This window comes from Athene cunicularia, assembly GCF_003259725.1.
Source record: "Athene cunicularia isolate RWA chromosome 14 unlocalized genomic scaffold, athCun1 chr14_part1, whole genome shotgun sequence".
Taxonomy (NCBI): Eukaryota; Metazoa; Chordata; class Aves; order Strigiformes; family Strigidae; genus Athene; species Athene cunicularia.
Window position 1 is genome coordinate 12,871,350 of NW_020799118.1, and position 26,362 is coordinate 12,897,711.

Consider the following 26,362-nt stretch of genomic DNA (forward strand, 5'->3'; position numbering starts at 1 on the left):
CAGTTTACATACCACCTGACAACGTGCTTAATTTCCCTCACTATCAGAATTGACTCCATTTCAGTGTCCAACTACCTGCTTGGTGCTGAACATTAATAAAGAATAAAGGGTGGAGGAAAAAACTTTTTTTAAAAAAATAAATTCTTCCTGAGCTACCATTACTAGGCCATTATTTTGTATGCATGCATCCATAATCATATTGTAATGTATAATATGTATCTGGTAGATAGTTAAAGATCAAAAATTTCACAAAAATTAGGATCACGATTCGTTTCTAACTGGAGTTTCTTTTAAAATCCCAACCTTAATTTATTCCTTTCAGCTACAGTAACATTCATCTTCTCCGTCTTTTCAATTTTTAAAACCCATGTTATAAAAAATTTAGATTTAAATCATTCAAGAAAAGTAATTTCAAAAGAGATATAAGAACAGAAACATTTCTGTCATTGATGTCTTGTTAGTGAAAGAAGATTTATTCTTCATCTAAATTAGTTCACAATTTTAAAAAAGAGATTTTCCCTGCAGACAGTGCTGAACTGATTTAACTAAAATATAAATATAATTGCATGGACTTTGATTTCCTTGAAGTCATTATTTCAGCAAATCTACAACATAAATATTTGTAAAGTGTAACAGATAATAATACATAGCATAGATGTATTTAAAACTGCCAAAGTGATGCCCGAGATGGCGTTCAATTTTCATTAATATCAGACAACTTAACATGTGGCCAAATGCACTGCTCATGGCTGTAGCTATTAAAACATTTGGTTAAAGTAAGTGAATAAGATCATCTGTTCAATTCAGTAAGTAGCCATCATGTTTATTTTAAGGATTTTTTTTTTTTTTATGAGCTACAAAATAGCAGTTTTCCCTCCACCCATTCCCCAGAGCTGCTGTTGTTCAGAGGATCAGATGCATCACTAGGGCTGAGGGAAATATGATCAGCGCCCCTGACGTGGTGGCCTTCACCAGAGAGGAGGAGCTGGAGGATGAACTGTACAGCGAGCCGCCTCTACCCGAGGAGTACTCGGTGCCGCTTTTCCCCTTTGCCAGCCACGGCGCCAACCCCTGGGCCAAGGTCGCCAGCTCCAAGTTCACCCGGGACTTCATCCTCATCTCCGAGTTCTCGGAGCAAGTGGGGCCCCAGCCCCTCCTGACCATCCCTGATGACACCAAAGTGTCAGGCACTTTTGATCTCAATTATTTTTCCCTCCGGATCATGTCAGTGGATTACCAGGCTTCCTTCGTGGGGCACCCTCCTGGCTCTGCCTACCCAAAGCTGAACTTTGTGGAGGACTCCAAGGTGGTGCTGGGGGACTCGAAGGAAGGAGCATTCGCGTACGTCCACCACTTGACTCTGTACGACCTCGAAGCCAGGGGTTTCGTGAGGCCCTTCTGCATGGCCTATATCTCTGCTGACGAGCACAAAATCATGCAGCAGTTTCAGGAACTCTCCGCTGAGTTCTCCAAAGCTTCTGAATGCCTAAAGACAGGGAACAGAAAAGCTTTTGCTAATGAACTGGAAAAGAAACTGAAAGATCTCGACTACACTAGGACTGTTCTGCACAATGAAACCGAGATACAGAAGAAAGCCAATGATAAAGGGTACTACACAACTCAAGCCATCGAGAAGGCCAACGAGCTGGCCAGCGTGGAAAAGTCTATCATCGAGCACCAAGATCTGCTGAAACAAATCCGGTCATATCCCTACAGGAAGTTGAAGGAGTCTGACTTCCACCCCTACGAGCCGGAGCGTGCGCTGGATCAGGCCAATGCGGGCTGTGATCAGGATCTGACTACCTCCGACCTTGCTGAGCCTGGTGAAACACACCTTTATGCTCATGTGCCGTCCTATACCCCCAAGCTCATCAAAGCGAAGTCTGCCAAATGCTTTGACAAGAAGCTGAAGACACTGGAGGAACTCTGCGATATTTATTTTTTCACCCAAACCCTTGACCAGTTGCAACAGATCGAGAGGACTTTCAGAGGTGACATGTGCTACCTCCTGACAGACCAGATCAGCAGGGCACTCTTAAAGCAACAAACCGTAACTAACTTCCTCTTTGAGGATGCATCTTTTCTGGATGAAAAACCACCTGAAAAACAGTACAGAGGCTGCGAGGGGCTCAGCCAAGATGCCATCGATAGGAAGTGTTTGGAAGAGTTCCCTGCTCCTAAAGTGGTCATTAGCCTGGGATCCTACAAGTCCAGCGTGGAGTGTGTGCCCATCAAGATGGAGCAGGAAATTGATGACTCCCAAGAACCCAAAATGACTGAGTCTGTCACATTCGAACACCAGGAGAACCTGGACTATCTCGATGCAGATATTAAAGGCAGCATCAGTAGTGGTGAGAGCATCGAGGTTCTTGGAACGGAGAAATCTGCATCTGGCTTGACAAAATCGGAGAGCCAGGCCAGTCTACCCATCAGCCCCAGTCCCCAGGTGGGCAGGAGCAAGGTGGGCAGCCAGCGGACTGTCAGCGAGGACAGCATCGAGGTTCTCAGCACATGTCCCTCTGAGTCACTCATCCCAGAAGATTTCAAAGCGAGTTACCCAAGTGCCATTAATGAGGAACCTTACATGGATGATGAAGAGGGAGGCCTTCATTTCACCTCCAAACTAAACCTGGACAGTGTCGATGAACAGGGAAACGTTTCAAAACAGGAAAACTTAGTGCAGGTTGATTCTGCCTGTTGTATCGGGAAGGAGAGTCCCAACTTCCTCGAGCCTCTGCCTGACCTGGGACAGAAGCCCTGCGATGAGGACGGGGTGGTCAGGATCCCCCCGCAGCCGTACCGGCAGGCTGAGCAGGGGCTGCGTGGGAGCTTCGGGGGCTTCCCCTCCCGCGACGGCATCTCAGGGGGTCTCCTCCCTTATGAGCTTGACTCACGCTACCTGACAGGCAGCAGGGAGGTCAGTAAGAGCAGCCTGGATGAGTGCTCAGACTCCACAAGCTATATCAGCAGCGCTGCCTCCACGTGCTCCGACAGGACCCCTTCTCCTGCTTACCCCGCCTGTCAGGAAAGCGAAAGACACAAAAAAAAGGCCGGTCAGAACGCACTGCGGTTCATCAGGCAGTACCCCTTTGCTCACCCCGCCATCTACTCCCTGCTCAGTGGGAGGACCCTGATCGTGCTGGGGGAAGAGGAAGCAATAGTCAAGAAGCTCGTGACGGCGCTCTCCATCTTTGTGCCAAACTGCGGCGTTTACGCCAAGCCCGTGAAGCACTGGGTCACTTCCCCTCTGCACATTGTGGATTTCCAGAAGTGGAAGCTGATTGGTCTCCAGAGGTAAATCAAGGATCTGTTTGCTTTATCGGTGTCGAGGTGTATGATAAAAACTTCATCTCCTAGGCAGGAATTTCAGAGGGGAATGGGTGCACAGGGGAGGTCTCTGTCTTATTAGCTACACAACTGCCACGAATTTTTGCTTATGGGATATATTTTGAAGGAGTGTAAATTTGTGGTTTTTATATCCAGCCTCACTTGAGAGTTAGTATTTAAAACATCTGCTGGGCGTTTGCTGCCTGGCTCATACTAGTTATTTGGCCAGGAAGTTTCCCTCTGTTTTAGGTCTTCACCTGGCAAAGCACAAAACAAAGACACGAGTCCTGCTGGTTTCCTGGTCTGATAACAGTGTGGTCCTCGAGTCCCTGCTTTCCCTGTCTCCTGCCAAAACTTCTGACGTTTCTAGCTAGAATTTTGCTTTTGAAATGGATGCTTTGATACAGGGAGGATGTTTCCCCATGGACCCTAACGAAGAAACAATGCACTGGTGATGAGATGTGTGCTGGCCAGGTGTTGTGGGGAAGGGCAGCAGCATGGAGGATGCAGACCTGCTGGGCTCTTTTTGAAGCACTGCAGATGGACAGGGACTTGTTAACAAGCCTTAGTGTGGGGGAAAAAAGTCTGTGGAGCTCAGCAGGCTGCGGTGTTGGGATTGCAGTTCAGATGAAAGGAAACCTGCTCGGGGTGGGGACCATCGTGAAAGCAAGCACCTCTTCCCAACCCCCAGTCCTGAAACGTGGCTTCACAGTTTATATTAACAAATAGCAGTTGCTCAGCTCCCAAAATTTTGGCCCTCCCTTTGTTGCTGTTATGAAAAAGATTTTCTTTGTGTGCTACCAGGATGTGTTTGGTGCTTGGGGTGCAGGTATGACAGGGAATGGCCATTACTGTCACCAACATAGAAAACATGAGTCAGAGTGGCAGCCCATTGCTCAGAGCTGTGCTGGAATAGCTCCTGAAAGAGTGTTTCAGAGCAGCATGAAAATCAAAATACAGAAATGTGCTTCCTGCTGCTGAGTATTGCATCGCTGGGGTTGCAGATGATGAAATTATCCTAAGCTGTGAGTTTACCCTCATGTCTGTGCTCAGGAGGCAGGGTGACAGCTCTGCCAACAGCTGCTCCCAAACTTCTCTGTCTGGCGGTGAGGTTTTTAAAAGCCCTGAGTGTTTACTTGTTGCTCAATGTTTGTGGTTAGATGCAATTTTTGTAAACAAAATTTGATTGTGGGTTTTTTTTTAAGAACTGCTTGTAACATGTGTCAGTCATTTAAACTCTCCTCGATGGAATGTTAATTAAGTGTTGAGTTTAAAGTGGGTGCTGTCAGCGAACCATTTGTACAAGGGCTTTGGGAAGGAATTTGGAGGCTAAATTAATTATTCTGGTGAGGGTGCTGCATCTCCTCAGGCCAGACGCTGCCTGGGCACAGGGGTAGCCCTTGCACCAGCAGCTGGGGCTCTGGCTTGAGGTTGGGAGCTGTATCTCAACTGAGTGACTTTAACCCTGCAAAATTGAGGAGCAGCAGGTAGAGTTTGCGTTGGCTTGTAATTTGCATTTAAATAACATTAATTTAGGCTTGTTGGATGATGGTATGTTGTGAACGTGCTGTGGGTTTGCACCTGAGTGAAAATGGCCCAGACTAAGCCAGGGAATATTCTGATTTAAGGATGGTTCCCTTTTCAAAGGCAGGGCAGAAGGTTTTGCTTTTCTGAGGGCTTTGACCATCTCAGAGCAGCCCCCGCCCAAAACAGCACTGTGAGGGGAGAGTGGAGCTCTTGGCAAGGGGGGCTGCTTTGGGTTTCTGGGACTTTGTGGTCACATCCAGAAGCTACCAACTGCTGCAAGATTTGCTTCCGTTCACCAAAGATGTCCTATCGCTTCCTCTCCATGTGGCCGAGGGAGGAAGCTGCCCTGAAGCACAGTGATTTGTGAAGCACTGCACACACAGTGTGGATTAGTGCACGTGGGGGATCCCAGGAATGGAAGTTTCCTTGGGATCTGGCAGGCTAGAGGGACAGGGAAGGGATCTTACCCCTGAACTTGGCCCTGGTGAGGCTGCAACTCAATGAGTGGGTTCAGTCTTGGGCCCCTCCCTACAAAAAGGCCATTGAATGACCCGAGTGGGTCCAGAGAACGGCAATGGAGCTGGTTCAGGGTCTGGAGCACAGGTCTGCTGGGGAGCGGCTGAGGGAACTGGAGGGGTTTAGTCTGGAGAAGAGGAGGCTGAGGGGAGACCTCCTGGCCCTCTACAGCTACCTGACAGGAGGGTGCAGAGAGGGGGGATGAGTCTCTTGAGCCAAGGAACAAGCGATAGGCCAAGAGGGAATGGCCTCAAGCTGTGCCAAGGCAGGGTCAGGCTGGCTCTGAGGAAGGATTTCTGTGCAGAAGGGGCTGTTGGGCGTTGGAATGGGCTGCCCAGGGCAGGGGGGAGTCCCCATCCCTGGAGGGGTTGAAGAGTCGGGTTGACCCAGCGCTGAGGGAGGTGGAGTTGGGAACGGTCAGTGTGAAGTTCATGGTTGGACTTCGAGGTCTTTTCCAACCTTGATGATTCTGTGACTATTTGGCCATTCTCTCCCGTGCTAGATTTTATTTCCCTGCAGAGGCTCTTGCACCAGCTCATGAGCTAGAGGGAAAGCATGCATGATACAGGGGCACAGACACTGGCTGCTGCTTAACTGTCTGGTTCCCTCCGGCTGTGACCTCTCCCCTTGCTGTTTCAGGATGGTGTCACCTGCCGGGGTGAACGTGCTGCACACCCTGAGCCGCTACAGCCGGTACGTCAGCATTCTGGACGCCGACAGTAAGACTCTCCGCTGCCCGCTTTACAAAGGCACCTTGGTGTCACGGCTGGCAGACCACCGCACACAGATCAAACGAGGAAGCACCTACTATATGCACGTCCAAAGTATCCTCACCCAGCTGTGTTCAAAAGCCTTCCTCTTCACCTTCTGCCATCATTTGCACCTTCCCATCAGTGAAAGGGAACCGGAGGAATCTGTAGTGAATCGCAGGATGAACTTTCTGAAGCTTCAACTAGGCCTTGCCAACGAAGATATCAAAATTGTACAGCATTTAGCTGAGCTGCTGAAGATGCAGTACATTCAGGAACCCGGCCAGGGGGTGAACCCCCTGCTCAGTTTTGACTATGTTCCCAGCTTTTTGTACAAAATCTAGCCTTGCGCGGGCTGTCTGCCTGTGTCCTCCGAGTCTGACAAAGCTCATCCGTGCTTGACATTGATGCTGTCTGCAGTAGCTCTCATAGGTCGGGAAGGGGCGAAGTAGCCGATGTGTTTGCATGTGTCTCTGCTCCGCAGAAATCAGTGTCTGAGGGACTGGATTTCTGTGTGGTTCCCTCTAGCCAAGAACGTAGATATTCCATCACATAAAACACCAGGCACTCTGTTTTAAAGTGTTAGAAGGGGCACTGTTAACTTTGCAAATGTATCGTGGCAACATCCCAGGGGGATTCTGGTGTGGAGAGAGAGGTGAGCTGCCTTGGGGATAAATACTTACTGGCGTGCAGCCCCCAAAAATAATGCAGCATTCCGCACACTTCTGCCAGAGCCTAAAATGCTGTTGGTCCCTCCCATGGAGCCAGGGTGGAGACCAGAGGGGAGATGTAAAGGCCACATAAAGGTTTTTAATCCACTTGTGTCTCATGTGAGTGTAGCTCGGAAGCTCCCTGGCAGGGTGGCAGCTTGCAGTGATCTGTCTGTATGCAGCAGTAGCGGATGGTCTGTCCCTGCCTGCATTTTTCCGAGTTTCCTGGCGCTTCCCAGGACAGATTGTCCCTGGGTGAGCGGGAGCACGCTGAAGGCTCACGTGTTTCTCTCCAGAAAGCGTTTGCTCATTTCTCTCAGCGATGTTAAAATCTGGAATGTGGAAGGACTCCCTAATGCTGGCGAGCACCGAGGCGCCCACGGCTGTGAATGTAGAGCACTGTGCCTTGTTAATTTTTCACGTCCGATTTGCTGGGTGACCTCTGAGAAGGATGGGAGGGAGACCAGGAATCCTCAAAGCATGTGAGCTCAGGGGCGGCCTTTTAAGGAGAGAGGGGAACTGAACAGTTGGGGCGGGGGGCGCCCTCATTTTTAGGTGCTTTTTGTGGTGGGGAAACAGTGCAATTCATCTGAAGCCACACTGTGAGACAGCAGCTGTTAGAGCGGGCTCTAGAGTGCTCAGGAGAGATTGGGGATGAATGTACTGGATTTGTTGTAGCCGTAATAGTTTCAGGTTGGTTTTTTGTTTCTTTTTTTGTTGGGGAGTTGACTTTTTTGCTTTGCAGTAAAGCAGGGTCAGCATCGCTGCATGCTGCTTCTGGCTGAGCCTTCGTCGTGTCTTGACTACCTCTCCTGGGGTGCTCCTGGGTAGCTCTGGATGGGGCAGAACTGCTGCTCTCTGAGCCCGGACACCGAGGACATTCATTTCAGAGCTTCTGTGCCACAGCCTGTGCCATAAAGGTTGTGCCACCAGCGCAGTGACACTCCTGGATTGTTCCTGTTGGTGCCGAAAGCCTTGTGCCTGGGCACAGCATTTCTCTCTAGAATCTGGTAGGAGATCTGCTCCTCGGCCACTGGTCCCAGGCTGCTCCTTGCTCTGTCCAGTGCCACGTGGCAGTAACAGCCCCCATGGTCCTTTTAAGCAAGAATAGCCTTGCTAGGAAAGATGTCCTTGGGTTTATTTCTTTTTAGTACTCTTCTCATTATGGAGTGAGAATAGCTGCGATTGTACAAGATGAGCTGTTGTGCTGTTTGATTTGAATTTTATTTGTGTTTTTTATTTTTAAACCTCTGTTGATTGTGCTGTTGCGAGGCCGTACTGGGGATGAGCACTATGTTCCTTCTGTGCCCCAAGAAGTTTCTGTGTAGGGACTGGGCTTCGTCAGTGTGACTTAGACCCCACTGAAACTTGTGCTGCTCTGAAACCTCTGTCCCGAAGGTGGAGAGGCTCTGTGGGGAGGCTGTCGTCCAGCGCCTGTGCTTCCATACCTCTGCCACCTCTCCCCTGGAAAGGGCTCCCTGGGTAGCGCGGGAGGTACAAACCAACAAGGCAGAGAGGCTGGTTTAAACCGTTAGTGGTGTTTTTCTGGTGGTTTGCAGTGAGGCCAGCTCAGCTGCACCCGTGATGCTCTCCAGAGGGATTTCCAATGCCAGGGGTTGCTTGGGATGGTGTTTTTCAGTGGTGGTTGGGAAGCAGTGTGGCATTGCCTGTGCTGAAGGCGAGCATTGTGCACGTGTGTGGAGCTGCACGCCTTTACAGCCTGGGTAACGGCCTTTTCCTTTCCTAATTGTGCCCTTCTGTTGCGTGTGAACTGGCTCTGCCAGCAAAAGATTTCCATGTCCATCGAAAATGCCTGTTTTCTGGAGTGACTTGCGGTATCCCCTCGTCAATTCATGCACACCCGAATGGCTTCCACGCCAAAGCTGATGCGAGATTCCCCGGGGGAAGAGTCAGCTCAGTCCATGAGTAACACAGATGACACCGGGCAGACGCAAGCTCCCTCTGGAGAAGTGCTCAGCACTGCAGCTTGTTTCCTGCTGGAACACAACCAGATGCTATTTTGGTTTGTGGAGGGAGGGATGAACTTCTTTCCAGCTGACTCACACCTTCCTCCAGGCTGCCGGTGTGGAGTGGGATCAATCATTAGTGTTGGCTGATCTCTTAGTCACGGTGGTCTCGACCTGCGGTGTTCAGCTGCACTCAGAAATGGATAAATAACTCATTTCTCTCTATCAAACCTGTAGTATCAGCAATACTTGCACTACCACCTGTCTGACCTGCTTCATCTCTGCCACAGAGCAGCTCAGACTTGTGAGGAGGCCCCAGGGCTTGCTGAGACGTCGCCTCATTTCAAAAACGGGAGCTCTGCACTATCTGCAACTCGGCTCTTAAGCAGGAGCTGTGGGGAAACACCCTGGAGCGCTCACGGTTCAGTGACCCCTGAGCTCAGGCTCCAGGAGAGGGGGAGTTAACGCCGTGCTGGGGCACCTTGGTGCAGCCGGAGCCCAACCTGCCCATGTTGGTGGCAGAAATTGGGGGGAGTCTGAGCGCAGCTGGAGGTTCGGAAGCTGAATTCCTCTTTGCTCAGTAATTTCTCCGTCTGACCTTCTGATCCTGTACAGTTAAGATCCCTATATTGGCACTTTAAGACTTTCTCCTCATCTTCACTGTGTTACCTCACAAGTTCCCGCTATTAGCAGACTTACTACAAGTTCTGATCTCCGTCCTAACAGCTCCCGCAACAAAACTCAGCGTGTGTTTGCCAGTTTGCCCTGTGCCACCCGAGCGCCGCGCGCTGCCGTCCAACCATCCTTCCGCCGGAGCGGGTCGGTTCCTCGCAGCCCCTGTGCAATACTCGCCGGCTCTCCGGCCAGCGGGGCCACGCATGGCCCTCGCCCGCTTCCGTGAGCGCTGCCAGCATGCCCCTGCCTCCCGCACGGCTCCCTCCTGTCAGGGAGGGGAGGTTTTAAGCTTGACTGAGAATTCATCAGAGCAAGACTTCCCTGGCCAGGAGCACAGGGCTCCTTTTTCTTACCCCTCTGCTTTCCTGCGTTAACAACTCCAACTGCCAACGTGACACTAGCCGGCGGCTTTCAGATCCCACCCTGAGGAGGGTCAGCCATAGGAGCGGGTGATAATAACCCGACACAGGTTTCATTTCTCAGAGAATAGTGCTCGGATTTTCTTTCATCCAGTAGCAATCACTTCTAAGCAGCTCCAAAGCTGCCTTGCCTTGATTAGGGAGGTACCGCCTATACTCTAGCAATATTCACCATTTTGTAAGGGGTGGGAGAGGCACATGAGGGGTGAGAGCTGACGGCTCCATACCCCCCAAGCCAGTTTGGGGGTTTTAGGGGAAGTGGGGGGGCCCTGAGCCCCCCAGTCTGATGGTGGGTGACTGCCCACGCTGTGGATTCAGCGTCTCAGAGAGCTGGGCTGGATGTGGGGCTTGTAGCAACACTGAAAAGGCTCCTGGTAATAAGGCACGATTAAAAATTTTAACAAGCTGCCTTGCGCCGCGCAAACAGACTGTACCCCAGATCAGAGGGGTCACAAACCCACCGCACGCTGCTCCCTGAGACGCGTTGTCACTGAAACACAGGGTACCCGGTCCCGCTGGCCACTGGCGCAGGGCTGGGGCTGGGCTGCCAGGAGGCTGTGATGAATTCTCCCCTTATTTTAAAGCACTGTATCCTATTACTGCATGTCGAGTTCCGTGTGCGTGCCCGTGCGTGCCGAATGCTTGCGTCGGTAGTTAGAGCGAGTGTGACCGGGAGAAATCCAAGAAGCATGTCTTAGTGTCGTGCTGTAGGTGTTACTGCACAAGAGTTTAACAGATGTTAACACCAAATGACTAGTCTGAGAAATGTACTTTTAAAAAAAAAAATTATTTATTTGGGTTCAAATATTTTTGAAATACAAAAAAAAAATATTTGGTTGTATTTTTTAAAGCTCATAATTCTTGTCATACATTGTGGTTAAATTCTTAATTTTATCGTGCTTATTAAAAAATGGTTCTACCTAAGCTTTGTGCTCAGAGGTCTGAGAAATTACTGGAGATGCTGGCTAGGACAGGACGGTGAGCCCAGGAGGGCACGGGGGGCAAGGCTGGGCTTTGGCAAAGCCTGTGGAGGGGTGTCTCCCACCGAGGCAGGACCCCTCTGTCCTTCCTGTCTGGGGGACCATGGGCAGGCCTGCCTAAACCTCAGCTGCCGCTCCTGCTGCCAGTGAGCGCAGGATCAGACCCAGCCCTGAGGCTGAGGGTTCACCTGTAACATTTAACGGTGAAAGGACTGGTTCCCCCCGCGGGGGGGCTGTGCTTAGGGGGTGTCCTGTGCCCGAATGGGAGGGGAGAGGTGTAAGAGCTGAAGAAGGAGCCGCTGCTGTGGTGCAGCTGCGCTGGGAGAAGGCACTGCGGTGTTGGTGAGCGTGGCACCATCCCTGGTGCTTCCCCTTAGAGGACAGGCAGCCCGGGGAGCGGGAAGGCTGCGGCAAAGGCCTCCACCTCTTCCTTCAGGGCCTTCAGCTCCCCCCGGTATTTCTCCTCATCCAGTTTCTCCTTGAATTCCTTCAGCGTGGCCTTGGGGCTCATGTCCTTCTGCACACGCAGCGTCAGCTCGATACCTGCCAGGACGGGGCAGGGGGGACACGCGTGGGTCAGCCCCCACCGCTGCAGCACCCCTGCCTGCGCCTGCTCTGAGACATGCGGTGGGGTGGGAACGGGGCTGCGAGGGACCTGCTGCCCCAGTGTGGGACAACTGGAACTAGACTGGGAAAAGGCAAGAGCTTTAATCCTGGCTTTCAGTGGGGAGTGTTTGGCTGGTCCTGGCTGTGACCAAGTGTTCTCTCCCACATCCAGATGTGCAGGCAGGAGGGTTACTCCTCGCTGTCGCCAGCTGCTGGGGGAGTCACCCAGCTTGTGCCCTCTCACCCAGAGGAGCTGCCCTGGCCCCCAGTAACCCCATGTGCACCACCTGGGCCTCACCTCTGTGGATGTAGTGAGCCACCACGCGGAAGTTGTCCTCCCGGAAGCCACGGGAGGTGAGAGCTGGCGTCCCAAACCGCAGGCCGCTGGGGCGCAGGGCGCTGATGTCACCTGCACCAGAACAAGTCACACGTCACCAAAACCAAGGCCCAGAAACTCTGCATGTTTCCCAGTTCCTCAGGGGGAACTGTGAGCCCTACAGGAAGCTCTGCACGGGCTACAGGAGAGCCCTGGCGTGTGGGGCTGGACATGGCAGAGCTCATGGGATTCCTCACCAGGGCACGTGTTCTTGTTGCAGGCAATGGAGCAGATCTCCAGCACCCGCTCGGCCCGGCCACCGTCCGTGCCTCTGCTGCGCAGGTCCAGGAGGATGAGGTGGTTGTCGGAGCCCCCTGTGAAGAGAAGGGGGTTGTGGGGAGGTTTATGTGTGGGATTGGGGTATTCGCTGCTCCCATGTGAAACTTCAGTGAAAAAGGCTTGGGATTGCACCAGGGCCTGCCCCTCGTTTTGGGGGCAGAAGTGGAGCTGCCCTTGGGAAAGATCAGGGGGCTGGAGCTGCTCCCCTGTGAGTACAGGCTGAGTTGGGGGGTTCAGCTGGAGAAGAGAAGGCTCCGGGGAGACCTTAGAGCGGCCTCCCAGGGCTGAAAGGGACTGCAGGAAAGGGGGGAGGGTCTATCATGGGTGTAGGGATAGGATGGGAGGGAACAGTCTTAAACAGAGAGGGGAGATTTAGATCAGATCTAAGGAAGAAATTCTTCCCTGTGAGGGTGGTGAGGCCCTGGCACGGGTTGTCCAGAGAAGCTGTGGCTGCCCCCTCCCTGGAAGGGTTCAAGGCCAGGTTGGACAGGGCTTTGGGCAACCTGGGCTAGTGGAAGGTGGCCCTGCCCGGGGCAGGGGATTGAAACTAGATGGTCTTTAAGGTCCCTTCTAATCCAAACCATTCTGTGATCAGGAAGCGGGGCTGCTCAAAGCAGTTTTTCAGATATCCTGAGGAACCGTGACAGGAGAGCCCTCCCTGTCACATCGGTACAGGTGCTGCCCTCAGGGCCTGGCTCAGACCTTAGGCCATGCACAGGGATCAGCCCCGTCCTGCTGCCGAGACCCGTCCTCACCTGTGACGATGTCATAGCCCAGCTCCATCAGCGCCGCTGACAGCGCTTTGCAGTTGGCGACCACCTGCTGCTGGTAGGCCTTGAACTCGGGCGTCATGGCCTGACGCAGTGCCACGGCGATCCCTGGGGAGGAAGACAGACCCAGGGGGAGTTTTTGGGGCTCCCACTGCGAAAGCTGGCTGGAGGTATGTGACACCGCCAGCAGAAATCACCCTGAAAGCTGAACAAACTGGCAGACAGTCCCTTCCCCTCACCAGGCTTGTGCCATAAGCTAAAAGGCAGGATGGGAAAAGCCCAGCTGCTCCCTGGGCAATGCTGGATCAAACTGGCTGCTCCTTGCTGTGGCTATGATGGCTACCTCCAGGCTACAAGCCCCTCAGGGCAGCTGGAGCCCCCTGTACCGCTACTGGGGGCCAGAGCCCAGCCAGGGTATCTTTGCCAGCTCCCTTTGCCATCCCAGAGCCGGCGGCCAGCCCAGCAGAGACACATACCTGCGATGGCATGGTTGTGTGGGCCTCCCTGCAGCCCAGGGAAGACTGCCTGGTTGATGAGGCTCTCCAGGTTGTAGAGTGTTTCCTTGCCCGTTTTGGGGTCCACGCTGCGGGTGCCTGCAGGAGGAAAGGGCAGGGTTACTCAGGAAGCAGCTCAGCTTCCCTTCTCCCATGAGCTGATTGCCCTCTCTGGCCTCTGAGAAGAGATGGTGGTTGATTCTCTTCAAATCTGGCCACAGTTAGCCTGGAGAAGCTCCCCAGATGCTCTCAGGAGGCCCTGGAGCTTCCTGCCCTCCCTCCTTCCCAGCTGGAGCAGGACAGAGCTTTAACTTACAGCCCCCCAGCCCTGGGGGGAAAGGTTTCTCCCGGCTCCCCGACCCACTCAGGCACCTTTGCGGTAAAAGATCATGCCAGCCCTGCAGCCCCGCAAGGTCTTGTGGGTGGTGGTGGAGACGACATCGCAGTGGTCAAAGGGGGAAGGCACCACGCCGGCAGCCACCAGCCCGCTGATGTGAGCCATGTCAGCCATCAGATAGGCGCCGTTGGCATCAGCGATCTGCCGCATGCGGGCGTAGTCCAGGTTGCGGGAGTAGCAACTGACACCTGCAGGGAGATGAGATATGGAGGGGACAAGAGCAGATGCCCAAGGACCTTGGGACAGAGCCAGGTCCAGCCCTGCAATGGGGACAGCCCTGCTGGGGACAGCACACAAGCCCCTGCCAGCATGGATGTGTTTGGGGGTGTCCCCTGGCACAGCAGAATCTGGGGGTGCCTTGTTGGAAGCGTGGGAAAAGCAAAACTGCAAAAAACCTGCAAAATGCCCTTTTCCTTAATACATGGTGCCCAGAACAAACACAGGACAGGATGGAGATCCAGTGATTTTTGTTGCCATGGCACCAAGGATGAATGCAAAGCGAGGTGAAGGCTGTGCAGTCCCATTCTTTCACTTCTCTCAAGGGATATTTGACACAACTAGATGGATTTATCACCTGCTCTTCTGCCTTTCTCAAGGAATGTTTTGCACAACTCTGCAGACATTATCTCCTGCTCTTCCTCTTTTCCCACAGCAACCATGCGCACCTTGCACCATGAAATGTGCCATGTCATTACTCAAGAAACAATGGGCTGACCACAGTCCCAGCCACTCATACACACACACTTCGACAAATACTACCCCGAGTTTGTATCTAACTTGAAGGGACGAAAATCCAGCACCAGATTGGAAGGACAGATCGACAGGTTTGTTCTCCTCGCCTCCCTGCAGCAGGGATGCCTTTGGGTAAGATTTGTGCCCTCAGCTACTCTGAGTGATTACCAGGAATTAAGTGTGTGACTGGGATCATTTTTGTATGTAGTGTTATAAAGGCAACCTGCAGTCTGTGCATTTATCATAGGCAATCTCAGAGAATCTGTAGATGTTGCATAGGAATAAACCGTCCTATTTGGGAACCTGACTGCTGCTCTTGAATGCTGCCAGACCTGCAGCACGTGGGCTGTTTGTGCATCTGGTGTCAGGCCTATAACCACAGCCATAACTGCCACAGCTGTTAAGAGATAAGTCCAGCCACCCCTAGCCCCTCTAATCTCTGAGGACCAGCTAGAATGTGAGGGGATTTATCTCTTACCAAATTAATTCATCACCTTAAATGCAACAGTGCCCTCAGGTTTACCAGGGTGCTACAGGTCTCTGGGAGCCACCTTCGCCCAGGTGTGTCACCAGGGAGGTTGGTAAGGGTCTGATTCTTACCTGCTATGATTAGCTTGGGGTGGAAGAGGCGGGCGTTCTCCTCCAGCTGGTCATAGTCAATGTAACCGGTCTTGGGATTGACCTGGGAGAGGAGGAGGAGGGTTCAGCCACCTTGGTGTGGGTGAAGATCAGCTGCAGTGTCATCCCACAGGAGAGTGCTGAGACCCTGATGCCAGTTCTTATGACAACCGCGTCCTGGCTCTGGCTGGAGCAGCTCTTGTTACCTTGTAGGGCATGGACTCAAAGAAGAGAGAGGTGGCTGAGATCTTCTTCTTGTCCGTCATGAACCCGTGGGTGAGGTGGCCGCCGTCGGGCAGGTCCAGCCCCATGATCCTGCCGTGGGGCTCCACCAGGGCCGTGTACACCGCAAAGTTTGCAGGTGAGCCTGCAGCGAGAGCACACTGGGCCAGTTACAGGTGCTGGGATGGGTGGAGGCCAGTGCAGGCAACCTGGCTCTCCTGAGCACCCCATTACCTGAGTAGGGCTGGACGTTGACACCCCATTTCTGGGGGTCGAGTTGGTATGCCTGCAGTGCTCGCTTCTGGCACAGCCTTTCCAGCTCATCTACGAACTCTGTCCCGCCGTAGTACCTGTCGGTAAAGGACAGGGCAGGGCTTAAAACTCATTACTCAGAACAGTCCCAGTGACCAAGCTGGGGACAAACCAGGGTGATACTGTGTTTGCAGCTGCCACCAGGACAGCAGACATGACCCCACTGAGATTGTCCCATGTGTGGCCAAGGACAGAAGCTGAGAGGGTTGGATCCCTGGAGGAGCTTGGCTGCTGGTACCAGGACATCGCTTCCTCTTGAGGTGAGATTTGGCAGTGTGGGTGGTTCCCCTCCCTTCCCTGCGAGGGTTTGGGTTGGGTGGGACTTGGCCTCAGCACCATACCTCTGTCCCGGGTAGCCCTCGGAGTATTTATTGTTCATGCAGGATCCCAGGGCCTCCAGGACCGCTCGGCTCGCAAAGTTTTCTGATGCAATTAACTCCAGCCCCAGCTTCTGCCGCTGCTTCTCCTTCTTAATGATGCTGTGCACCTTTGGGAGGGGAGAGAAACAGCTTCATCCATGCCAGCTCTGCACGGAGACATGGATGTTCCCCCATAGGGGATGCACCCTTGGAGGGGGAGAAGGCAGTAGAGAGGGGCCTGGAAAGGTGCTGGAGAAGGGACATGAGATCCCTTCTAGGTACAGTTGATCTCAAACTATTCCTATGTCCAGTCACAGGCCATGTTTTGGGTTTCTACCTGCCAGAAAGCTGCCAGATAATTCAGCTGTCATTTGGGCTCAAGAGTCAAGGGCAGCTGCCACGTGGCCTGGTGGCCTGGCTGCTCTGGTGCGGATGTTAGAGCTTCCAGCAGAGCAATAAATGCAAAGTTATGACCATGTTATCTGCAGATGGCTGGAGGATCCCTCCCTCCCCCTCTCTCACTGCAGGCAGAGAGGACACAGAGGATGGATGGCTCCCACAGCTCCCACCAGTCTCCCTGCCACATCCCTGGCTGGAGGAGGTCAGCAGCCCCACAGCTGTCCCAGGGGGGTGAACGGAGTGGCTACTGGGTAGGGACCGGGAAGGGGCTCTCACCTCCGGGTCGTTGCTTTCAAGTGGCTCCATCACCATCTTGTTATGGGAGGCCCAGAGCTCCGCACTGGGGAGGCCCTGCTCACCCTGTGTTGACTTTGCCATCTCCTGCTGGGTCCAAGGTCTCCTGGAAGAGGAGAGGGGTGGTGGTGGTGGGGCTGGGGGCCTCTGCCCTGCGTCCTGCTGCTCCCAACCTGCCTCCTCCCCAGAAACACACAAGGGACCAGCCACAGGCTGGAGCCCACTGGATAAGGAAAACACAGACAACTGTCAGGCTTCCCCCGCTGATTTAAGACCAGTTCATTAATTATAGTGCTTTGATAACTGATACGCTCCCATCACTGCCCTGCCTGTGCTCCCCCCACCCAGCTCTGCAGCTCCTGGCCAGACACTTGGGGACATGGTCAACCTGCGCATGTGTTGGAAGCATGAGAAAAGCAAAACAGCAAAAAACCTGCAAAACACCCATTTCCTTGACACAAGTGCCCAGAACAAACACAGGATGGGATGGAGATCAGTGTTGCCATGGCACCAAGGATGAATGCAAAGCGAGGTGAAGGCTGTTTAGTCCCATTCTTTCACTTCTCTCAAGGGATATTTGACACAACTAGATGGATTTATCACCTGCTCTTCTGCCTTTCTCAAGGAATGTTTTGCACAACTCTGCAGACATTATCTCCTGCTCTTCCTCTTTTCCCACAGCAACCATGCGCACCTTGCACCATGAAATGTGCCATGTCATTACTCAAGAAACAATGGGCTGACCACAGTCCCAGCCACTCATACACACACACTTCGACAAATACTACCCCGAGTTTGTATCTAACTTGAAGGGACGAAAATCCAGCACCAGATTGGAAGGACAGATCGACAGGTTTGTTCTCCTCGCCTCCCTGCAGCAGGGATGCCTTTGGGTAAGATTTGTGCCCTCAGCTACTCTGAGTGATTACCAGGAATTAAGTGTGTGACTGGGATCATTTTTGTATGTAGTGTTATAAAGGCAACCTGCAGTCTGTGCATTTATCATAGGCAATCTCAGAGAATCTGTAGATGTTGCATAGGAATAAACCGTCCTATTTGGGAACCTGACTGCTGCTCTTGAATGCTGCCAGACCTGCAGCACGTGGGCTGTTTGTGCATCTGGTGTCAGGCCTATAACCACGGCCATAACTGCCACAGCTGTTAAGAGATAAGTCCAGCCACCCCTAGCCCCTCTAATCTCTGAGGACCAGCTAGAATGTGAGGGGATTTATCTCTTACCAAATTAATTCATCACCTTAAATGCAACAGCACGGACCAAAGCATATCAGCACTGTGATCTACACCTTTCCCTCTTGCTCCCCTCTGTCTGTGAGTCTTAGAGCTTCTAGGAAATGCTAGCAAATGGCCTCTTGGACAGAAGGGTGTCTTATTAAAACTGCTGTTTAGTTTCAAGGGAAGTGATCATACCCCCAGATGTCAATTTTAACGCAGATTGCATTGCCCAGCATGCTTAAACCTCTCAGCTGCTTTCCCTCATGCATAGCTGTGAGGGCAAACCTGCCCCAGGCCCTAACAGAAGCAAGCACAGCGTGTGGAGCTGAGCTCCGAGAGGCAGCAGGTCTGCCTCAGCTCGGTGGTGGCACACGTGATGCCCAGGGCTGGCAGCAGCCCCCCAGCCCCTTGATGCGACTGCTGCTAGCATTATAATGCAGAGCACAAGTTCCCAGGCAAGCATGACAGCCCAGCTTCTGCCTTGGCTGAAAACAATGCATCTTTTTACTCATTAACCCTGCAAGGCCAGCAAAGGGCCGTGAGCAGGTTATTAAGCAATCACATTTAGTTTGCTTGTGCCAGGCTACTGAAGTCCATTTAGCATGGGCCTGCTGCATGCTGCAGGGACACTCTTGCCCTGAGCCTGGGCCCTCGCTGGCACGGAGGGAATCCCCACTGTCAGAAAAGCAGGACTGGGATAAGGAAAGTGCAGGGTACAGTGCTCTGGCTTTGAGGAGGACACACTTAGCATGTGCTGCAAACCTGCAGAAGGCTCGAAGGGGTGCAGAACTACAGCCGTTCCCCACGCAGGATGAAACACCCCCCCGTTTCCACCCTCGTGGCAGGACACCAGCTCGGCCCAGGCCATTCACCTCCTACGGGGAGGAACCCCAGCCCTGAAGGCTCCATCCCCACCCGGCTCTGCACCCACCGCACCCCGGCTCCATCACCTCCCGCATCCCCGACAGGCTCCCGCTGACGCACTCCCCGTGCCCTGACGGGTGGTGGGGAAGCAGCGCTGCCTGCCCGGCCCCCACCCCGCAGTAGCCCCTCCCCGCCCATCCTGGCCCCGCACGGCCCCTACTCGCCCACCGCACCGAAGCCCGGTCCCGGTCCCGCTCCGCCACCGCGCGGGAACTCGCGCGCCTAGCATAGACGGGTGAGACACGCCCCTCTCTGCATCTCGACCAATCAACGCCTCGCTCCGCCCCGGTAGGCTGGCGGCGGTGATGGGGGGGGGAAACACACTTCGACCAATCAGCGCCGCGCTCTTTCCCCTCCCCGCGTCCTATTGGCTCGCGTCGAGGCGGGGCTGGCGGCGCTGCCAGCACGTGGCGGTGGAGGCGCGGGTGTCCTTGGCCGGAGCTGGGGGCAGGGGGGGGCGCTCCTCTTCTGTCACCCCTCCTCTGCCATCACGCCTCTGCTGTCACCCCTCTGACACCACCCCTCCTTCGCTGTCACCCCGCTGCTGCCACACTTTTGCCGTCACCCCTCCTCTGCCATCACCCCTCTGCTGTCACCCCTCCTCTGCTGTCACCCCTCTGACATCACCCCACAGCCCCAGCCCTTGCCTGCTGTGTGCCTCGGGGGGGTGTGTGTGGGTCCTCACCCCCAGCCCAGGGGGCTCCCAGCACCCCACGGTGCCTCCTGCCTCCCCCATGAACCAGAGGACCAGATTCCCCCTGCCACCTCACACTGGGCCGGGAGTGCTTCCAGCTGCCACCAAATCCCCAGGCTGCTGGCCAAAGCCAGGCCTCCAAGGCGAGCGGGCGTGCTGGGCCACAGCACCACTGCCATGGGGAGCCCTGCCTGTCCCAGCCCCCACCCTGGTGTGCCCAGGGCGGTGTCCAGGAGCTCGGGGCAGGGAAGGAAGCTGCCGCGGGGGAAGTAGCGGTACAGCCAGGATTTGGGCTGTTTTCCTCATGCTTTGAATTCGAGTTAGCGGCTGGGCTTGGGTAACCATCCCCAGGGAGCCTGCGCCGTCAGGGGTTAACGCACCACAAATTGAGGAACAAGATTTAGGGAATGAGGGATCCTACTAAATTCCTCGTGATCCCGAGGCACAGGAAAACGGGACGAGGCAGTGTTGAGTCACCATGGAGAAGAGCAGTGTCTAGAAGGGGACTCAGCTAGGAGGTGAAACCACTGGCCGTGGGCAGAGTGGCAAAGGAGTGTGGCGCCACGGTGAGTACTGCGGGGTGCCGGGGCAGGCGAGGGGAATTGCAGGCACGTCGCGAGGATGGTTTGTGGGTTATGGGTTGACACCAGGATACACTGTGAGTACTGTTCTGCCATGAGAGTGTATCTCCCTGGAGGGTAATTGGAGCAGGAACAGCGTTTTACTCTTCATCAGTCTAGATGGTTTTTGCTGTCTTGTTGTTGGTCATCTGAAGAGGACTCATCACAGCCGAGGGATCTGGGTTCCCATGGTTCTGCTGTGGGCTGATGCCAGCTTGCTGCTGTAGGTTGGTTTTGTTCTGACAGTGACGACATCAGCAGCAAAACTTGGACTGGTTCTGGCCGTGGCAGTTTCTGTGACGTGCAGAGCGGTGTCAGGGTCGTGTGGCTGCGTGCAGGGCACTGCTGCACAAGGAACACCATGCTGGGCAATGCCAGCCCTCTGCCCCACAGCACCTGGGGCTGCAGAAGCAGCTGTGAGCAGAAAATCTTCTTTATTATTATTATAATTCATTTCCTGGCTTAAAATGTCTCTTGGGACAGCAGGCTGGCAGTCAGGGTGGGTGATGAGCTTTGTGGGGACCCAGGGACTTCCCATGGGATGTGTAATTGGCTTTGTCGTGATGGATCCCTGCGTTAACACTGGGAGCAGTGACACTCTGAGCTGCCCTCACAGTGGCTGAGCTTCTGCTCAAATGTCTCCCCTGCCCCATGGTACCGCCCCTTCTGAGAGATGTTCAGGATCAGATCAGACCAAGACATCCACAGACTGTCCTCCTCCCTGTTCACTGGGGTCTTGCTCAGATGGCTTAAATTCCTTGTGCCTCAGAAATATTTATCTGCTGTTCTGAAGCCTTGAAGATGCTATAGAGAAGGAGAGTTGTTATTAAGTGGATATTCTGGCTTTGTATATACATTTTGTGTTCAGTCACTAGCAAAGATTTTAATCTCCTCTGAGCTGTAGAACTGCAGGTAATTGTGGTGCGTGCTGTTATGATTTCAGGACTCAGTTTGCTGGTGATGGAGAGCGTCTCTTCCTCCCCTTCGCCCTTCTCTGCCAGTTCCCCCACTGTGCAGTCAGAGAACTCCACTGCCCATGACTTCTACTCTGGCCTCCAGAAGAGCATGCATGTCCTCTCCATGGTGGTGTACAGCATCGCCTGTTTGCTGGGGGTGACAGGGAATGGCCTTGTCATCTGGATTGCAGGCTTCAAGATGAAGAAGACGGTGAACTCCGTCTGGTTCCTCAACCTGGCTATTGCTGACTTCATCTTTACCTTTTTCCTGCCCCTCAGCATCGCCTACACCGCCCTGGGCTTCCACTGGCCGTTTGGGAAGCTCCTGTGCAAGCTGAACAGCACCATTGCCTTCCTCAACATGTTTGCTAGTGTCTTCCTCCTGACGGTCATCAGCATGGACCGCTGTGTTTCTGTGGCCTTTCCTGTCTGGTCTCACAACCGCAGGAGTCCGGAGCTGGCAGCCAGGATTGCGCTGGGGACCTGGGTCCTGGCTCTCCTCCTCAGCTCCCCGTACCTTGTCTTTCGGGACACAGTGGTCGGTTCCAGGAACATCACCAGCTGCTATAATAATTTTGCGCTGTCCGATGACTACTCATCCGAGGCAACACGGAGGCTGTGGAGGATGCGGCATAAAGCGATGATCATAACGCGATTCTTATGCGGGTTCCTCATCCCTTTCACAGTCATTCTCATCTGCTACAGCATCGTCTCTGTCAAGCTGAAAAGGCGGCAGTTAGCCAACTCTGCGAAGCCATACAGAATTATCATTGCTGTCACAGTCTCTTTTTTTCTCTGCTATTTCCCCTATCATGTCTTCTCCTTGCTGGAAATATCCAAAAACTCCTCCAGTCATGAGATGAAGATGGCCCTTTACATAGGGATCCCCTTGGTTTCCAGTCTTGCTTTCTTCAACAGCTGCATCAACCCCATCCTGTATGTATTTGTGGGGCCGGATTTCAAGGAGAAGTTTCGCCAGTCCATCCTGTCGACCTTCGAAGGTGCCTTCAGTGAGGAGTCGGTCCTGGGCAGCCTGACCAGCAGGCGCAAGTCCAGGTCTGCTTCGGAAGCAGAGGTCCCGAGGGCCTGAGCGGGTGGTGGTGTGGAGAGGGCAGTTCTTTTCTCTGCAGTTTCTCTCATTTCAGAGCTATAGTTGCGGGACTGGGGGCTGCAAAGGGCTGTGTATGTTAACAAAGTGTGATTTGATGTTTTGGAGGTATCTCAAACCTACTATAACTTCATATGTTACAGAAATTAAACAACCAGCTGGAGCTGCGGCAGAGTGGAAAGTCAAAGTATGTTTTGTTCCTTGTGCCATTTCCTCGGCTGCTTTTCCCCATGCCTTTTCCATCCCCAGGTCCATCATACCTGGCAAAATGTCTCCCTGGCTGGCTGTGCCGAGAGGGCAACCACAGCACCTCATCTTTTCTGGGGTTCCACCAGGGGGCAAAATCGGGTGCAGCTGCACCAGTGAGTACGGCTGTGCTGGCAGCGTATGGCTGTGCGGGAAGTGTATGGCTGTGCGGGAGGTGTACAGCTGTGCTGGCAGAGTATGGCTGTACTGGCAGAGTACGGCTGTGCGGGAGATGTACAGCTGCATCGCATTTCAGCTGTCCAGAGGAGAAAAGGAGGGAGAGAAGAGCTATTCCAGAAGTCTCCTATCATTAAATCAGTAAAGAAAATACATAGATCTTTTCCCATATATCTTTCCAGTCTGATGCATGGGCTGCTAAAGATTAAGGAGAAAATAATTTTTAAAAATCTAAGCAGCTTAAACATGCAGTAGGATCCATCCAGAGGCACTCTTACACATATTTTAAAGAAATAGGGTTAAATGAAATGGCTATATGTATTTTTGTAGGGTCTGGAATAACTAGTAAGACACTCATCTTTTCTCTCCCCAGATGTGTGGCAGGACAAATTATTGGTTGTGCTCCAGTTGACTCAGGTTTGATGTACAGCATAACTATTTCTGAGCAATGCTTGTCTGTGTGACATGTTTCTGGTCCTTAAATAGTGGAGATCTGACATTTTATATTGTTGGTGAACGAATATTAAACATCATTAAACTTATGTGAACTGTACATAGCCTGTTGTGTTGCCTGTGTGATAAAACACTTGTTGATCCAACCTGACTGAGCATGCTCATCTTTGGTGACAGAACAACTAGATAAAAAGATCAAATATGCAGAATTTGGAAACAAATCACTGGCATTAGCAACTCTCAGGACTGAAGCAGACAGGACTCTATCTGGGCGTGAGGACTTGCCTGGGGCACTCTGTCCGTGCGGATCTGATTGCCAGCCCCGAGTTCTGGCACATTGGTGGGTTTCACACCTTTTTGGTATGTTTGAAAACCAGTGGTTTAGTGAAGAAAGGAGAGCAAGTGTGGCTGAGCTGGGTCTGTTCAAGTATCACAATTGCAGACTGCTCAGGATGAAGATAGTGGGAGCTTTCTTCCCAGACTTGATCAACCTCTAAACTGCTTTAGTTTTCAGAGTAGAAAATGTTGGTTGTGTAAAAGGCAACAGCAGCGTAGTGGTGCTGTCATTCCCAGATGAATGAGCAGGTGACTGTATCACCCCTCCCTCTCCTGGCCTGCCCAATCTGCCTGTAAAATGGCCCAAAATACCATTTGTCCCCTTCATCCTGCCAGAAACCCCCTTGGAGCCTCACTTCTCCGACGGCTGGAAAATCTCTGACTCCCAGCCTGAACTTACATATTTACATGTGCTTCACTATTCTGCATGGATGACATTACTGGTGAGAGCTGTCACTTGAACATGTTAGGGATTAATTATGGGTCTGCAGGGCTATGCAATATTAAATGAAGGTCGTGATCCTGCAGGCATGTACTTAACCTTAAATTCATGCATAAACCTGCTGAGAACAGGGAATGTAACAAGACCATCCATATGTCAAGCATGAGTGAACAGAGAGATTTACCCTTTGCCACAAATTGCTGCCTGTCATCCAGATAAAACTGCAATGTTTGCTATGCAGCATGCAACTCCAGGGCTATTTACTTGCTCCTGGTGGTAAACTACAGCATCGATTGTCGTGTCAAGGTTGTGCAGAGCAGCGTTTGCTCTTTCTGGTTTTCCTTATCTGTTTGCAGAGCTCACGTAATTCCTTGTGACAAGAGAATCTGGGAGTGTTGGACAAAGGCCTTGGACTCCTGTCGTGCCCCTCTCCTCACCCTGGCACCCTTGAAGGCCAGGACTTGAAGTATTGACCTGGTTTGTGGTAGGAAAGAAAGCCATTTTCTGGGTCGGTTGGGCATCCAATGTGGGTACAGGATTTAAGTGCAGCAGGGTGGCTGGGTGATCCAAGGAATTACCACTGGAATACCGGTAGGTAATTAAGCTTCAGAGCACCATCTCCCCCTGGCATCCCAGCTAAGCGCAGCATGCCTTCCGCACAGCAGCTCTATTTCATTGGCTAACGCTGTCCAAATCCAGACCCAAGACCAACCTGTTCTCTCTCTCTCTTGCAATATCCCTCTCAGAAGTTACCTCCACTCTAAGTGCCACATTATTACACCTAAGCAAAATAGCATGGCTTTAAAAAGCTGAATGATTCCCTGTGTGATGGGGAAGGGACTGAGAAAGCTTTCGGACAGCCATTCCTGAGAACACTTGCCAAAATACAGTTGGGAGAAAAAAGGGAGAAGCGAATGTTTTATCGATGGTAACAGCCATTGCTATGTTACAGCATCTGGAATAGCGATGGGTCTGACATCCCAGGTCTGAGCCCCAGCCTTTGTGCAATGAGAAACCGTGCTGACATCAATGTGGGGTCAGGCTGCCAAGGGACTGGTTCCAAGATAAATCTCCCACTGTATCGAGTTCCCTCATGTTCAGACTATCTCATTATCACAGTGATAATTTTGATAGTCACTCATTCCTAACTGGAAGGCAGGCTGTTCATTCTCTCTGATACTCATGTTTGTCATGTGCTTATCTAGAAAAGCTTGAATGAAAAAGAAAAAAAAAAAAAAGAGGGAATTTTTTTTCCAAAGGCATGGAAACAATCCAAAGAGGTTGAACAACTCTTTTGGCAGCTGTGCCCCCCTCTGACGCAGCTCTGCTCTCAAGGCTACTTCGGATGAGATCAGGTGGGTGGAACAGCCTGAACCCCCCAGTATTTGCAGTGGTTGAGAAAGGTGCTGAACCCACTGCCCCACTGGTGTGAGGCCTCATTGGTCCCACGGAGGGGCTGACCCAATGGCCCTGCTCATACAAACAGCAGGCTGGGACGGGCAGAGCCACCGGGGCGTGCGGGGCTTAGGCTGCGCACGGGGGAGCCTTAGCTGAGAGAATCAGCAAGTTCTGACAGTCAAAACGTTTGGTATGAATTAGCAGAGCAGGGGGAGCAGTCTGATGAGGTCATTAGTACTTTGGTATTGGGCAAGGGAAATACAAAATCACCAAAACTTCTTGGTGAAGAGCTCAGAAAGGCTTGGCAGGTGATTTTTGGCTAGAGGTTTCGTCACAGGTTGTGACTTCTGAGTGCAGAAACTGCGCTGGCCGGAGCTGTGGTACACAGCTTCCCTCCAAGGAAGGTAGCAAGGGATGGTGATACTTCACTAGCCAGAGTAGGTGGGAAGAATTATGTCATGGGGCCAGTTTGGGTGAGGGATAACAGACCTCTGTGCTGAAAAGACGCCTGGCAGAATCCAGTGACAGCCTGGCTGTGTCCTGCCCTGATTCAATCACCAGCCTAAGTGGCACTGGATCAGTGCTCCAGTTTTGGTCAGACTAGGGTCTAGCAGGATGGTAAGAACTTCTTATACCTTTAGTGCAAGAGAAGACAACTGCGGTAGTTTAACCTTGCTGAGGGACAAGCATGGTGTAACTGAGTCTTGTGATACAAGTGCTTCTGTAACAGGATCTTAGATGAGGGGGATGTGTGAAGAATCTCAAGGAGTTAAAACCTGGGGTGAATCACAGCATGCAGTAGGTCCTTGACAGCAGTGGATTATTGCTGTGCCCAGCAGTTCTACGCTGTTTCAGCAAGCACCTAAGTCAGGGATCTTAGCAAGAGCTGTTGCTGCCTTGCTTTGAGGGAGAGAGTACAGCCTGTGACGAGAGCTGGGAGAAGCTGTAGAGATATCAGGGAGGAAACCAGCCAAGGAGAATGTGGCAAGTGGTAGCTGAAGAAAAGAAGGTATTTGCTCCTTGCAACCTGGATGAGGGCATGGAAAT

General features: G+C 52.6%; 3 protein-coding genes across 3 annotated transcripts in view; 2 read left to right on the top strand and 1 right to left on the bottom strand.

The window, feature by feature from the left end:
* The window catches only part of SMCR8 (Smith-Magenis syndrome chromosome region, candidate 8), a 13,030-nt gene extending 5,903 nt beyond the window's left edge, over positions 1-7,127 (top strand). Inside the window, exons 2-3 of the mRNA XM_026858770.1 lie at positions 928-3,294; positions 6,010-7,127. Of these exons, the coding sequence (XP_026714571.1) occupies positions 941-3,294; positions 6,010-6,463 (2,808 nt within the window). The 5' untranslated portion in view covers positions 928-940 and the 3' untranslated portion in view covers positions 6,464-7,127. The remainder of the gene's footprint in view (positions 1-927; positions 3,295-6,009) is intronic.
* Positions 7,128-7,527: 400 nt separating this feature from the next.
* On the bottom strand, positions 7,528-19,106 carry SHMT1 (serine hydroxymethyltransferase 1). Its single transcript, XM_026858771.1, has 12 exons — positions 19,059-19,106; positions 16,711-16,834; positions 16,018-16,163; positions 15,599-15,714; positions 15,349-15,509; positions 15,125-15,206; positions 13,768-13,980; positions 13,378-13,494; positions 12,887-13,009; positions 12,050-12,166; positions 11,775-11,885; positions 7,528-11,413 (listed from the first exon to the last, which is right to left on the bottom strand). The coding sequence occupies exons 2-12, from the start codon at positions 16,810-16,812 to the stop codon at positions 11,244-11,246; spliced, it is 1,458 nt and encodes a 485-aa protein (XP_026714572.1). The 5' UTR covers positions 16,813-16,834; positions 19,059-19,106; the 3' UTR covers positions 7,528-11,243.
* Positions 19,107-21,156: 2,050 nt separating this feature from the next.
* LOC113485790 (chemokine-like receptor 1) lies at positions 21,157-22,245 on the top strand. The gene has a single exon (XM_026859192.1). The coding sequence runs from the start codon at positions 21,160-21,162 to the stop codon at positions 22,243-22,245; it is 1,086 nt and encodes a 361-aa protein (XP_026714993.1). The 5' UTR covers positions 21,157-21,159.
* Positions 22,246-26,362: the final 4,117 nt, after the last annotated feature.